The sequence below is a fragment of the Dermacentor albipictus genome, chromosome 7 (genome assembly GCF_038994185.2).
Source record: "Dermacentor albipictus isolate Rhodes 1998 colony chromosome 7, USDA_Dalb.pri_finalv2, whole genome shotgun sequence".
Lineage (NCBI taxonomy): Eukaryota > Metazoa > Arthropoda > Arachnida > Ixodida > Ixodidae > Dermacentor > Dermacentor albipictus.
In genome coordinates this window covers 64,680,716-64,695,374 of record NC_091827.1, presented here as the reverse complement: position 1 = coordinate 64,695,374, position 14,659 = coordinate 64,680,716, and the positions used below count along the sequence as shown (strand labels likewise).

The window sequence follows — 14,659 nt, the reverse complement described above, 5'->3', positions numbered from 1 at the left end:
AAAGCGAACGCATGAGCTCTGAGCACGCGATCTTGTCTGAATAAAGCGCCCCTTAAGAGAGCTGAAAGCAGCTGATAGAGCAGCGCACACCATAAGCTTTCTTAATTAACTTTGTGAGGCAGCAGAAGCCTGCGATGTATTCGCACTCTGGGGTGCCGGCGCCCAATAGATCGCTAGAGATCAGAGCGCATTGTGTTGCATGATCACTGGTGCTGTTGCAAATATCAGAATGCTCTAGCGGTAAACTTAGACTTGAATAGACAAACGCGTTGGGTGTTCTTGCAGGTACATCAAGCATGGCCAGTTGACGAAAGATATAATACGAAGCCTCCAAGGGATTCGAAAGCATAATATCAAGCATTATGGCATTCTGAACATTTACGGCAATGTCCAAGATGTCTCGAAGTATTCAGCGGATTTCGGGGTTATAAGCAAGGTAAAGTGGTGCACATCATATGGTTTCAGGACAACTTCCATGTTGCAAGAATACGCGTTAAGATGTTTTTTCGCTGCCGGAAGCTGTGATACAGTAATCGAGTTTGCTTCGTAGAAATTCCCTACTCATGCATTTTATGCTTAGTAAGTATCAAGAAATGTACAATCGAAACAGTGTTATAACGAAGGCGCCTATGCCCTAAACACACTTTGATATATGAGGTAATTTATTCTACTGAAATTTCTTTATAAGTAACCCAACCGAACTACTGTCGGATGTTCTAAATAGGTGCTTCTTTTCGATGCAGTTAGCTGCCAAGAATAGGTGCGTCTTTCTTTCTTATTCTTTTGAAAGAACTAACTGCACAGCATTTTTGAGCTATGCATTAACAATGTTCTCGACGAGCCAATGGGTGTATTCTGCTCCAGTCCATTTCCACAAATGTGTCAGCCCAGTACAGGCGTAGTGCATTTACTGGGAAAGAACGCGTCGTGGAGTGTCGTGGAAGGTGGTAGCTCATCCGGCAGCTGGGCTTCTAGTTCGATTTATTCAATGTCCATTTGGTTATGAGAGACCCATGTTACTCCAGCATGGGGCAGTAAACTCCAAGTGCTTGCTGTCGGCGTGAGCGAGCCGACACACTGTATTCTGTGATCGATGATAGACAGCGCGCAGGTGAAACCACATAGAAAAAAAAACGAGATGGTACGATTTGTTCACTTCCATCAAAGTTTACTGTCAGGTGTCGCATATATACATACGCAAAGAGGCATGCGCGCATCGAGAAGCCTCAAGGCTACGGGTGACCAATAAAACGGGCGATCATGGCACAAAAAAAAAATGTTTTAAAATATTCCAGGGCTACCGCTAATAAATTCGCAGGCGCTCCTTTTTACCTGGATTTGATCATGTTACTTCCGTACTTTGTCTTGTCACAGGACCTCATGTTCATTTGATTTTGTTTTTGTAGCCCTTCTGCACGAGTGCATGCCGTGTGGTGTATGCGTATACATGTTTCGCCTATATTTAAGTTTGCTTGGCCGTCAGCACTTAGTGTATTCCTGTTTCTCGTGGGTCTTTTCTCACACGTGCTTTGTACAATTTATCTATTTCCCATGTATAATGTGCAATGCATATTATGCATCTCATAGTGACGTGGTTATTACGGCAAGTAAAGCTACAGAAATTAAGTTTCAAAAATAATATCTGCTCCAGAATTTTCAGTAGCGCTCATAGAGCTGCTTGAACAAGTGTCACGTCTCTGATAGGTCTTTCACGTTCCCTGTAGGGGGTTTCTCTTATTTCGACTGAAAATTCTGCCCTCCTCGTCCTATAATGCGGGCGAACTTACAAATGATCAGCCATGTTCTTGGAAGTTATATTCAGGCAAGATTTCCCACCTACATCTTTGCCAGTTACCAAATCCTCAAAAGTAACCGCAAAAGATTGTTCCCTAAAACATATGCCGGAGCGTCAGTAAGAATTTATTTTATTAAATACGATGGTTTCTCTCGTTGTATGCTATAAACATTTTAGTAAGACGGGCACCTGCACTTTCTTCTTTTGCATTTGCAGACACATCCCGTGTAAACTGTTAGCTTGAACGACGTCCGCTTAATGTCAGCTACAGGCATGATTTAAAGTGCGCCATACCACCAGTCTCCAGAAAATATAATGTGCTGTTGCAGCCCGTAAAGGGCTATTTTCCATAACATTCTGAATGAAGTGCACCAGTGTAAATATACGCAGGCTGCGGGTTTTATGTACGCTGAAAAAACACTGGGCCCCACTTAACATCAAAAGAAATATTGTAATGATCAGAAAGTACTTGCTCGTCAGTCAGTATATCGGCAACAATCGTTTCATATCATAGAGATGTCTTAGTATTAGAACTGCCAAAGTACAGTAAAGTGTGTGTAGAAATCAGCTCAGGCATGAAATATACGCGGCCATCAGTTGCACATCCCTCCTCTAAAGGAGAGGACGTATGTCGAGTGAGCTCCTGGACAAATCTTTGCAATGAAGTTAACGTGGTCTAAATCCTACGTCCAGGAGCTGGAAGAGGTGGGAGGTAATGCACATTTATCTCGCACTTATTGCTGTATTGCCACACATTTGTTAGACTAGAGAGCCTCATCGACAAAAGAATACATCTATACAATTGCTGCAGCAATCATCCATACAAAAATTACCGAACAAAGTTTACTTCCTATTATTCCGCTAGAACGCACAAAAGTCAGTGCACAATAAATAAAATGTGGCTAGAAAACGTTCTTTATAACAGCAGTTTCGAGCAATAGTTTTACAAAATGTGCTTTTCGTTGCTCGTCTATTTCGGCTAGCTGTCCGGGGACTGCACCTTACTAAATTGCAGCGATATGTTAACCCATACAACTCCCCATGCAGAGAAAGTATAGAGAATGTTTATTACTTGGACGCATCTTATACTTCAGTTAGGGTTCTTATAAAGGAACATGACTGTTTGTTCGTCGTTAGGTATGTTAGTAATCCAAACTGTTTAAAACGTGAAATACTGAACTGGTCATAATAGTTAGAACGAGTCACGTAATAGATACGAATCATCAGCAATAATGTTTAAACCACAATAGGCTTCGTAAAGTAAATCACAAGAAATAATAAAGTAATTCTTGTAGGAGATAGTCCTTAGCAGCACCTCTCTCTGACAAGGTTTCTGTAAATTTTTGAACACTGTGTTGCGCTTAACGTACTATTCTGTTCCAAAGTTCTCCCTCAATACAAGCGTCCAGCGTGAGATCTATTCGATGGTTCGTCGACTAGTCTGGTAGGGAGAAGGCATGTTGAACTGTGAAGGAGCAGTGAATGAGAACAATAACGAGAACTGAGGCACTGAAATTCTCTGTAAACAAGGCCTCTTTATGGAAGCCAAAACTTCGTAAACGTTTATACCATATCCATTTTCATGAGCGCTTTCACTGTTAATTAGTTCAACAGGCCTTACATTGAGTGGCGGCACAAACCCATTATGCTGCAAATTTCGGTCTCTACTGGTCAAAGCCTGCCATTTGTTCTGTGACCTCCAGCCCTTAATAATTACTATATTTGCTCATATCATTATTTACGGTTTACCAAATACACACCAATTATGGGCTTTTTTTTTTCTTTTGCAGGTATTTCAGTCGCTCATCGGAGACTCGAACTGGGGAGTATCGTCGCACATTATCCTCGGTTTCGGAATAGACCGATATGACGCCCCCAACGCTCATAGTGCTCTTCAACATTATGCGGAGCAGAACACTCCGTAAGCATCATAAGGAGTTGTTGACAGTATTGAATTCTCGTAATCATCTATGCCCCAAAGAACGAGCGAAAAAAAATTCTCTGTGCCAACGCCTGTTCGAAAAAGAATAAAAAATGCTTTGAAGCCACTCGATTTCGAACTCAGGCATTCCATTTTACCAATCGCTGTCCGCATTTTCGCTGGCTTTGTCAAAGCTTGGTGTATAAATACCGTCACTTTCGGAGCGTTCTCGTCAATTTGAATATTAAGCACTTGAAAACAATAAGGGTAATTCATTTTGGCGTGCCTTGCGTTCATTTTTTTCAGCTGTGTGTCCAGTGCTCCTGGACCGCGAGAGACGCGTGCATATCTCCGTGACACTGCGTTTTTGGCAGGAAAATAGCTTATGCACAACTTCGAAAGAAATAAATGTAACAGAAGCGTACGACGATTACTGCTTGGGGACGAGATGCGCCCCCGAACGGTGTAAACATTTATAAAAGTAAACATCAACTCTTCGAGCGGTCAACGTATTTCTACTAAAGTCTCATAGGAAGCCCTCGCGTTCTGAGTTATTCGAAGCTGAAGCGAGAAAGGACGGCTGTGGCCAGGCACGTACCCAGGATTTTTTTTTTGGGGGGGGGGGCACTACCTCCATCATCATCATCATAATCATCATCATCATCATCATCATCATCATCATCATGTTTTATGTCCACTGCAGGACGAAGGCCTCTACCTGCGACCTCCAATTACCCTTGTCCTGCGCCAACCGATTCCAACTAGCGCCCACGAATTTCCTAATTTCATCGCTCCATCTAGTCTTTTGTCGTCCTCCATTGCGTTTTCCTTCTCTTGGAACCCATTCTGTAAACCTAATGGTCCAACGGTTATCTAACCAGCGCATTACATGACCTGCCCAGCTACATTTCTAACTCTTGATGTCAATTAGAATATCGTCTATACCCGTTCGCTCTCTGATCCAAACCACTCTCTTTCTCTCTTAACGTTATGCCTAGCAATCTTCGTTCGATCGCTCTTTGCGCGGTCCTTAACTTGCACTCAAGTCTCTGCCCCATATGTCAGCACTGGCAAAATGCACTGATTGCACACCTTACTTTTCAATAATAATGGTAAGCTTCCAGTCAGGAGCTGGCAATGTCTGGCGTATGCGATCCAACCAATTTTTATTCTTCTGTGAATTCCCTTCTCATGATCAGGGTTCGCTGTGATTAGTTGGCCTAGGTAAACGTACTCCTTCACAGTCTCCAGTGGCCGACTGGCGATCCTGACCTCTTGTTCCTTTGCCCGGCTATTTATCATTATCTTCATCTTCCGCATATTAATGTTCAACCCCACTCTTACACTCTCTCTGTTAAGGTCTCCAATCATTTGTTGTAACTCGTCTGCATTGTTGTTGAATATAAGAATGTCATCGGCAAACCGAAGGTTGCTGAGATATTTGCGATCGATCTTTAGTTTTAAGCCTTCCCAGTTTAATAGCTTGAATTCTTCTAAGCACGCAGTGAATAGCTTTGGAGATATTGTTTCTCCCTGTCTGACCCCTTTCTCTATAGGTATCTCCCTGCTTTTCTTGTGTAGAATGAAGGTAGCTGTAGAACCTCTGTAGATATTCTTATGTGAAGGACGAGTCAGTAAGACGAGAAACTATTTACAGATTATATTTACAACAACGGTTGCAGCGTTGACCACTTAGACTCACAGCGCGAGCCCATTTCATTCTTCCTCCTCTTTTCTGGAGTGATGGCGCCCACGCGCCTCGTTCAAACAAACAAATACCACACGCATGTAGCAATATTTTCCAAGCTTTTTACGTAAGCGTTCTGTACTCCTTGATTACGTAGTGCCTTTATGACTGCTGGCATCTCTACTGAATCAAATGCCTTTTCGTAATCTATGAAAGCCACACATATAGAGAGGCTTATGTGTACTCTGCGGATTTCGCGATAACCTGATTGATCACATGGATTTGATCTATTGTAAAGTATCTCTTCCTGAAGCCAGCCTGTTCCTTGGTTGACAAAATCCAGTGTTGCCTTTATTCTATTGGAGATTATTTTCGTACATATTTTATATAATACTGGGAGCAACCTAATGGTCCCATAATTTTTCAATTCTTTAACGTCTCCTTTTTTGTGGATTAGTATAATGTCTGCATTCTTCCAGTTTTCTGGGACCCTTGCAGTCGATAGACACTTCGTATAAAGCGCCGCTAGTTTTCCAAGCATTATTTCTTCTGCATCTTTGATTAAATCGACTGTTATTCCACCTTCTCCTCCGGCTCTTCATCGTTTCATGTCTTGCAGGGTCCTTCTGACCTCATCGCTAGTTATAGGAGAGTTTCTGTATCCTGTTCATTACTGTTTCTAAGTGAGGTATCATGACTCTCTGGGTACTGTATACAGGTCAGCTTAGAATTCTTCCGCTGCTTTTACTATATCTTCGAGATTGCTGATGATATTATGCTTCTTCTCTTTTAGTGCATACATCATGGTTTGTCCTATGTCAGGTTTTTTTTTTACTGATTTCAGGCTGCGTTCATATTTTACGGCTTCTTCAGTCTTTCTTATGTTATAGTTTCGAATATCAGCTATTTTCGCCTTGTTGATCAGTTTTGACAGTTCCGCGAATTGCGTAACGCTGTGCGGCCGCCAGTCCCATACAACCGCGTAGAGCGCAGGACTCTCCAATTCTAGACGTACTGCGCTCACCGCGGAAGGTTAGAAAAACACCCACATAAGCACAGCAGAGAAGTGGCTACGTGAGGCGGTTCGACCAATAACTGTAGAAGCGTCATTCAAAACAAGTTATTGTTCTGCACTTCCTGTGGCGTCTTCTCTACTTCCTATTTAAATAAAAAGATGTTGATCCATAAATATTCTCATAAACAACGGTTAACTTTTTTTATCATTCGCTTTCCTTTGCAGTTTGGTTGTTGCCTTGGCTCTCTCCCTTAGTAGATCGCTTAATTTCTCAACACCTTGCGTTTTTTGTTTCCAGTTGCCAATTTTGCACGAAAAGTGCTGTACAATAAGGGAAAAACAGACGGGGTAACGGGCGACAGTCATGTTGCTTATGGGTTTAAGGGTTATTTCAGGGTTTCATGATGGACGCTCTTTCACATTATTCTATTTCCCACCTTATCTAACCCATATCACGTGTATATGGTTCCGGGCATCTGCCAGCGTCGCCGCGAGCCGTAACTCGAGGAAATAATGAAGCAAAGGGATAAGTTAAATGCAATTGACGTTTTCTCCGGCCGCAACTCGTTCCATGAGAGTACAGACCAGCTGAGCAACAGCCGCATCCCTTTCCTGGTCCCAGGATCAGCCTATAAACAAAGAAGGTTGAACTAACAAAAGCAACAGCTATGCGCGTGACGGTTGAATAGATGGTGACAACTGAACGCATCTCGAGTTAATCGCGCGGGTTCGGAATCTATGAGAAAACTGTCATTCACATTACAAGAGATGCCGATAACTACCGCCATCTAAAAGGAGTGAAAAAGGCAGCATAATGCTGACCGATGAATAGCTGCCAAGTCTCAACATTGATCTGGCGGCGCTTTAGGAATGTGTGAGGAGTGGTGGCGTGGGTGGGGAGGGGGGAGGGGGGTATGCCACTGGATTTCGGGGGGGCGGCCGGGCCCCCCCCGCCCCCCCCCCCCCCCTGGGTACGTGCCTGGCTGTGGCCCATATGGCCTTGGGCACAAAGCATATTCTGCTTCGAAACGGCGCTGTTTTGATGCCATTATTTTTGTATGACAAGCACACCGTGCGAAAAAGGAAAACAAAATCGCTTCATGGATTGAGCTGAAGAAAGTCACTTAACGTCAAATGTGGGCAAAAACTACAAAATTTGTTTGGCATTGTTTGGGCAAAGGTCCCATATGAGCTACACATGTATATTGTATTGTACGGAAGATGGAATGAGCGCTATGAAGTTCGTGGGATGTTCTGGTCAAAATAATAGGCAGCTTCGTTGCTGCTAGAAAGTAATTTTTATTGTAATTTAGAAACAACAATAATGGTGTGGGCCTTATTGGTTCAGTCTTTTCTGATAGCCTTGCGAGTGCGTCGACAGCACATAAAAATGATGTATTTATGCCCATATATAAATATAACAGTGACAAGAGTTGCTGCGATGAAAAGGGGGACGTAATTATCCGAACAAGAAATGCAACCTTACATATAGCTTGCAGTGTCGCATGAGTGCTTCGTTAAGCCGATTTGTATCAACCTCATGATAGTCATACGTTCATTCAGGCTTCTTAGCGAAGTATTCGTCTTCTTACAGTCCCTAACGGAAAAGACCTACCTATGCGTATCTTTGTGCCCTAAGAACGGGAAGACTCTGGTTCATAAAGAAGAAGAAACTTAGTGCGCTGACGATTTCTGGGCAAATGCCAACATGAAATGAAACCATTTATGGTGTAGTAGCAAATCGTTGCAAGCAGCGTTAGGGCGCTGCCCGTTAAGAGGTGTCCCTATAAACCGCACAAAGCATCTCTATTGCGGCTCTATTGTCCATCATATCTGGTATGCTCTGCTTACAAATTCGCGTGCGCGCGCGCACAAACACACACACACACACACACACACACACACACACACACACACACACACGCACGCACGCACACACACGCACGCACGCACGCACGCACGCACGCACGCTCGCACGCACACACACACACACACACACAAACACACACACACACACACACACGCACACACACACAGATATGTATTACCTGTGATTCATAAACACGGGGCCCGATTCGATGCCGTGCGCTGTAGTTGCTGTTACTCTTTGACGGTCTGCTGGGTGAAGCCTGAAATTGTCAATCATCGTTGACGAAGCCATTTGCTTGTCCGTACGTGCAAAGGTGCAGTAAGATGTACTGCAGTTATTGGTGAAATGCGGCAACGTACGACCGCGAACTTCCGCATGAAACTTCTCAGAACGCCGAAGGAATATCACGACACGCTGCACCAGATGTGCCAAAACAGCGTCTTATCCAAAAAATATATGTAGAAGCGGTAGAAGCACTTAACGGTCAGGACTGCGTTAAACACGTGAAAATACCAGGTTTCCCCCCCTCCCACCCCTTATGAAGTCACTATAGTTACTATTACTGCTTGACGGTCTGCTGAGTGAAGGCTGAAATTGTCAATCATCGTGAGCGAAGCCATGTGCTTCTCCATGCGTGCAAATATGCAGTAAGAAGTAATCAGTAAGGTGTAAGTAAGATGTAATTTCATCAATAACTGCATTTATTGATGAAATGGAATAACGTACGACCCCTTAACTTCTGCATGAAACATCTGAGAACGCCAAAGGAATGTCACGATATGCTGCAACAGCTATGTGAAAACAGCGCCTTATCAAAAAAGTATACGTAAAAGTGGTACAAGCGCTTGAGTAATGGTCAGGACTGCGTTAAATGCGTGAACATACCAGGTTTGCCGATGAAGTCGTGCACCGGCGAAAAAAAATTTAAATAATTTCTCAAGTCATGACAGTGCATTAACTACCGGCGGTTGGAATATTGGTGGAGGCCACAGGAGTACCGGATGGGGTGGCATACGCAATTATAGACAAAGCTTGGGTTAGTATAAACTTTGCGCACAGTTGGTGGCTCGCGACTTCACTCGTGATGAGAAGTAAGGAAGGATGGAGGAGTGCGGGGACTTCAACGGCAAGGTGAATAGCGAAACCACCTTTCCTGAGCGGATAGTCGCGAGCGATGAGTGGTGTTGTGTGTAGTAAGACCCAGACTCAGAGAGGCGAAGCGTGGGCTGCCGCCGGTCCAGGGTGAGCGCAATCCAAGAAAAATTTTGGTGAGAGATGTGACGCATAAGGGCGATGCTGATTACCTTTTCTGATGCTGAAAGAACTATTCGTGGACAGCACTACGTAGGTGAACGTCTTGGGTCACCTTCTGAACAGAATCAGATTTGTGCGCGCCCAGAATTCCGCGAGTCCCCTGACACCCCATTTTTATCAGATGTGGCCTCTGCCAATTATTTTCTACGACTTCACTTAAAGAAACACTTATAAGGACAGCGGTGCTTGAATATTACCGCCGAACTCGATGCGAACAATGAACTCAGTCGCAGAGAACACGCATTCTTCGCCGAATGCATGCTAGACTTCTACGTGCGCTCTCTAAATTCCATAGCCATGGTATGCGAACGTGTTTGAGGGGGATTGGCTGAAATACTGAATATATGTACACGCTTTGCTGCAACGAAATCAGGAAGCCTACCACTCACCGTACTTATGGATCTCCTGTTGTATACCGCTCGTCCCAGGTAACGCTGGTTGAGATGCTGACGAAAAAAGATATTTAATAATGGCGGTGCAAAATAAAATTTTAGTGTTGAATTTTCAGAGGTGTGACGGCCGAACAACGTAGGTCTTAAGACCGTATCTTTTGCGGTGTTCTTTTTGTAATTTGTTTTTTGTACAGATTTGTGAATGTTTGGTGGAACCCCCCTTATCACAGCAGCTATGCATCTTCACCCTGTATCAGGTATATTAGGTACAGAAAAAACTCTCTCTCTTTCTCTCTGTATATATATAAATGTTTATTATAAAACGGCGACCGACCAAGCTGTCAAGCACTCTTTATTCCAAAAAAACTAAACGCCCTAGCTCATGCGCGAAGTAGAAAAACAGGAAAAATGATGATGGTTATGTACAAATGAAAACGACGAAGTACGTCGATAAAGCATACAACATATATACATATATATATATATTTTTTCTGGGAGGTTTTGCTAAAGAAGGCCCATTTCTGAAGCTTACGGGGACGCCCTAATTCCGGCATTCTTTGTTTACATCTCTTAATTTCCAATTGGTGTATTCGCACTGAAGTTAGTGCAAGACGGCAAAAACAGGCACTACAAGTGCGAAAAACAGCGCTCCTGTGGAATAAAACTGCCTGAACAAAAAGAAGTATGGGAAAGTTCGTGTCGATGGCGATATGCGCGCAGCAGGATTTCTTGACATCACTAGTGGCGACCACCATGTACCACTTGTCAACGCTACCTCATGATCGGCTACAGAAGTTTTATTTCGTCTATCGCAAAATGAATGCCACCGTGGAGTTTAATGGGGCCAGGTTCTGCGCGACAAAGGTATTCCGAGAACACCATGCTAGTGGGCGTACCAGCCTTTTGTGCCTTCACCCCCCTCCCTGGGGTCTATAGAGGATGAGCGACTAGTTTTTCACGGATGCAGATAGACCACCTAAGGCACGCACTCACAGCACGCTGCCATGCTTTACAGGAACGACGTGACCATCGTGGTTTTCATTACGTGCATATTGACAATGCCGGATCGCTTCTATTGCAAAGCCTTGCCCACTAATGCGTGGATGTCTCCGGATAAAGCTACTTCACAGTTGGTGAGTGCGCCTTGGTAGTGCTCAAGCGAATCACCACCAGCACAGTCAATGTTCGGGCAAACTGAGAAGTTTTTTTTCCCGGACAGCGCTTAAGGTTATATACGAAGAAAAGCCATTTATGGTCAGTATTCTTGCCACAGTGACAATCAGGAGATGAATAGACCTTGTTTCTTGCAATTAAGTCGAAAACATGTAGACACTTCGGTATAAAAAAGTAATACAATTTAAAGCATACATTTCTACAATTATGAAGTGTGTCTCTGCTGTATGGTATCTGTTTTGAGATGTGTCTGATGGTAAATTTCAAAAAAAGATATATGTCGTCGCAAGGCTTGCCCCGGGAAAAAGCAGCCATTTCTGAGCTCAAGTAGAATTGGTTGGGTCACTTCGAACGAAGAATAAAATTGTATCTCAACCTACCTAAAATAATTTCCAATGTGAGACGGGAATATTTCGCAACACGTTATTTAAACTCGGAGTTATGTTCCATCTTGTGGAAGCCATTCACACATGTACATGCAGAATTTCGGAGGGTGGATTTTCTTCACTATTTCTTTTTCTTCTCCGAAAACTACTGGAGCGGGGAATCCGCCGTAGTGCTGCGTTGGGTGGGGCCGCATGAATGGGAACCTCAGTGGGTTTGGGAACCTCAAAAGACAGGTTTAACTTCCTGCTGTGGAAGTTGTTCCGAGATCCGTAATTGACGTGTTTGTTTGGCGGACACGCAGTGGGGCGTTGGAGAGCTTTGTGTGTCCCGTATTATGGTGTACGCATGTAGATTGGGCCAATCTTCAGGTTAGCGGAGACGTAAACGTCAGCGTGCCGATTGCTTGCCTCACCTGGTGTGAGAGTTCGACCATAAAAAAAAAGGGGGGGCTGGTATTGCAGTAACTGAAACTGTTTTACGCCGCTGCTAGTGAAGAATAACGTATTAAAAGACAGCGTGTTGCCGATTAGGCCGCTGCTGAAAATTTACGCCAGCAGTGAAAGAAAATCCACTTGGGTACCTCAGTATTAGTTGTCTTCGTCTGGTGGAGCTCAGCGTCTCCAGGTGGCGCCACCAAACCAACTGCTCAGATTTACGCCTCCGCTCACGCGGCCATCCGTCCAACCCGCCTGTGTGTACCACATTACCGGCCACGCAAGAACTCTATCACCAGAATAAAGCGCGCACTTGTCATTTAATTCGTGGCTCAGTACGGGAAGTGGCAGGACAACTCTTTGATACTCCCATGTTCCTCAGCTCTTTACAGCCTTTTCGACCTGGTGCTATCTGCCGGGCTTCGGTTTTGTTGGCAATAACGCTTACCGCACCTTCACGACTTCAACACGCGTTCACAATCTGGTGTGTAGCAGGAAATTAATCTTCTGTCGCAATACGTGAACGTATTTTTTTTAAAGAAAGCAACCTGGCGCCTTAATAATTTTTTACATTGAATTCGTTGATATGACCATGTTACAAACGTTTCTATTGTAGCTTGACGCCCCAAGCGTTATAGCGTACGGCCACATGATCGGAAAGAAGATATTAATTTCAGAGCATCTGGTGACCGAGCGCAGTAAAGTTAGAGAAAGTTGTGTTGTTCCTATATAACACTATAGCCTGGAGATTAAAAAAAACAGACGAAGTTCCAAAGCTGCAGGGATGGAGAGGTCTTTTTTTTCTTGTCGATTCCGTGATTCGTGAATTCTGTGGGCGAGTGCACGTACAGTGGCCAGTTTTCTCAAATACCTATTACGCCAGGACAGTTCCTAAGGACAAATGACAATCAATCCAGACGCTGGACATACAACTAGAAAAGGCGGCGGGTGAATGTTTTGTGAACGAAAGGCTTTGTGAATTTGGCCTCGGATTCTAAATCGCAAAGCTTTTCGTTCATGAGTAATATTTGTGACTGACCGGCCTGGTAATATGTCCGAAATAGTCATTGGCCGATAGGACATGCTAAAAGAGTTCTAGTGCATGAACTTTTCGAATACAGGCACACGATCGCAGGCAGTATAGGTACCAGGATAAAACACTGGAAACGAGTTTTTGGTCCCCTTATACCTTTTCTTATCAGCTGCAGCAGAGTGCAGTGCCTTTTACAGTTGGGAAGTGGGTAACAGATGGTAATGGATAAGAAATAAGAGAAAATGTAGAGCGCAGACTATGGCGAAATCTATGCCTAACCGAGTTTTCAAGCAAAGTACAATTCAGGACATTGCATTATTCCTCTGCCACAATAAACTATTTTTTAACCACTCATTGAAAATTTAGCCCCATCACGCAAAAAAGCTCAAGACTACTAAAAATGTAGGCTATGATAAGCTGAAAGAAGTGCGCCATAAAAGTGGGGGTGGTATGTGGTACCAACGCAGATACCGCAATGCGGGTTCATGAGAGACTGTTTTTGGTGCCAAAGTCAATGCTGTCCAACCCTCGACTTGTATGAGACTATAGGCGCATTTTATTGTTTTTGTTGCATGGCTTAGATGATATATTTTAACTGTATAACAAAGACAACCTGCACCAAGGCCTCCATTGCACTGAGGAAAGTACACATAGGTTCCTCGATTTATGCGTCGTTTTGCCTTGAAACATCTCAAAGACACGAGAGTGAGAGCAATGCTTTTACCGCCTTCATGCTGCCTCCACAGTAATATAACAAAATTAAAAGACACATTTTTACAACAACTTTCAGTTGCAGCGCACAACATGAAAGTTAGCCTGATTCATTTTTCGTTCGTATTCCGTTACAGCAGTTTTTTTAGGCTATTGAAAGGAGTATAGACCAATAATACTTGTACCTGTGCCTCAATTTTAGGGAGATCTTCGCGTATTTTTTAAAAAATCTTTTTTTGTGATTGTTTTTCTTCGCATGGAGACTCGTATTTTTTCAGAAAACATTAATCAATTCAATGCATTTCATCCCTCAGGTGGAGTTTCTGCCGCTAAAAGGTTCCGCGTTCACAACGAATGCAAGTATAGTGGCGTTTGCGATCCAGATGGGCGTGCTGAACTACAATATGAGCAAAACCTATCTAAAGCCGACTGATGCGGTCTACAATAAATGCGGCGGCTTTACCATGTCGAGTGTATCACAGGTGGGAATATTTCTGATCGCAAGTAGAAAACTATAATGGGGCCCAGTAAGGTGCACACCCAAGTTTCGGCTATACACATTTGTCAAAGCGCTGTGAAGGAACGTTTAACTACTTGGAATCTTCAAGCAAACAGCTTTATTTTACTGTCTCTCCCGCTTGCATGGTGGTTGTAGTTTGTTTCTGTTTGGGCTGATGCACAGTAGCAGACAAAAACTATGCGTGCCCTCGCCCAACCTGCACAAAGCAACATGTTTATTCATTTAGTCCATACTGTTACCGCCTGTGGACGGCCATCTTGCACAGCTTGCACAATCTGGTCGTCTGCACTGCTCTAGAAACAACAGCCGCGTTTACGAAGGACGCCTGTACAGATGACAGTCGGATGCTGGTAAACAACCTGCGACCCTGTGTTGGGGGTCGTAATATAAACTGCAAGTAAAACACG

General features: G+C 43.8%; 1 protein-coding gene across 14 annotated transcripts in view; it reads left to right on the top strand.

Moving 5' to 3' along the window:
- The window catches only part of LOC135904795 (uncharacterized), a 56,630-nt gene that overhangs the window by 35,457 nt on the left and 6,514 nt on the right, over positions 1-14,659 (top strand). For 13 of the 14 annotated variants that reach the window (XM_070521290.1, XM_070521288.1, XM_070521292.1 and 10 more), the window contains 4 exons: positions 286-436; positions 3,586-3,716; positions 11,010-11,127; positions 14,047-14,214. In XM_070521290.1, the coding sequence (XP_070377391.1) occupies positions 286-436; positions 3,586-3,716; positions 11,010-11,127; positions 14,047-14,214 (568 nt within the window). The remainder of the gene's footprint in view (positions 1-285; positions 437-3,585; positions 3,717-11,009; positions 11,128-14,046; positions 14,215-14,659) is intronic. The other variant, XM_070521294.1, reaches the window with a different exon arrangement.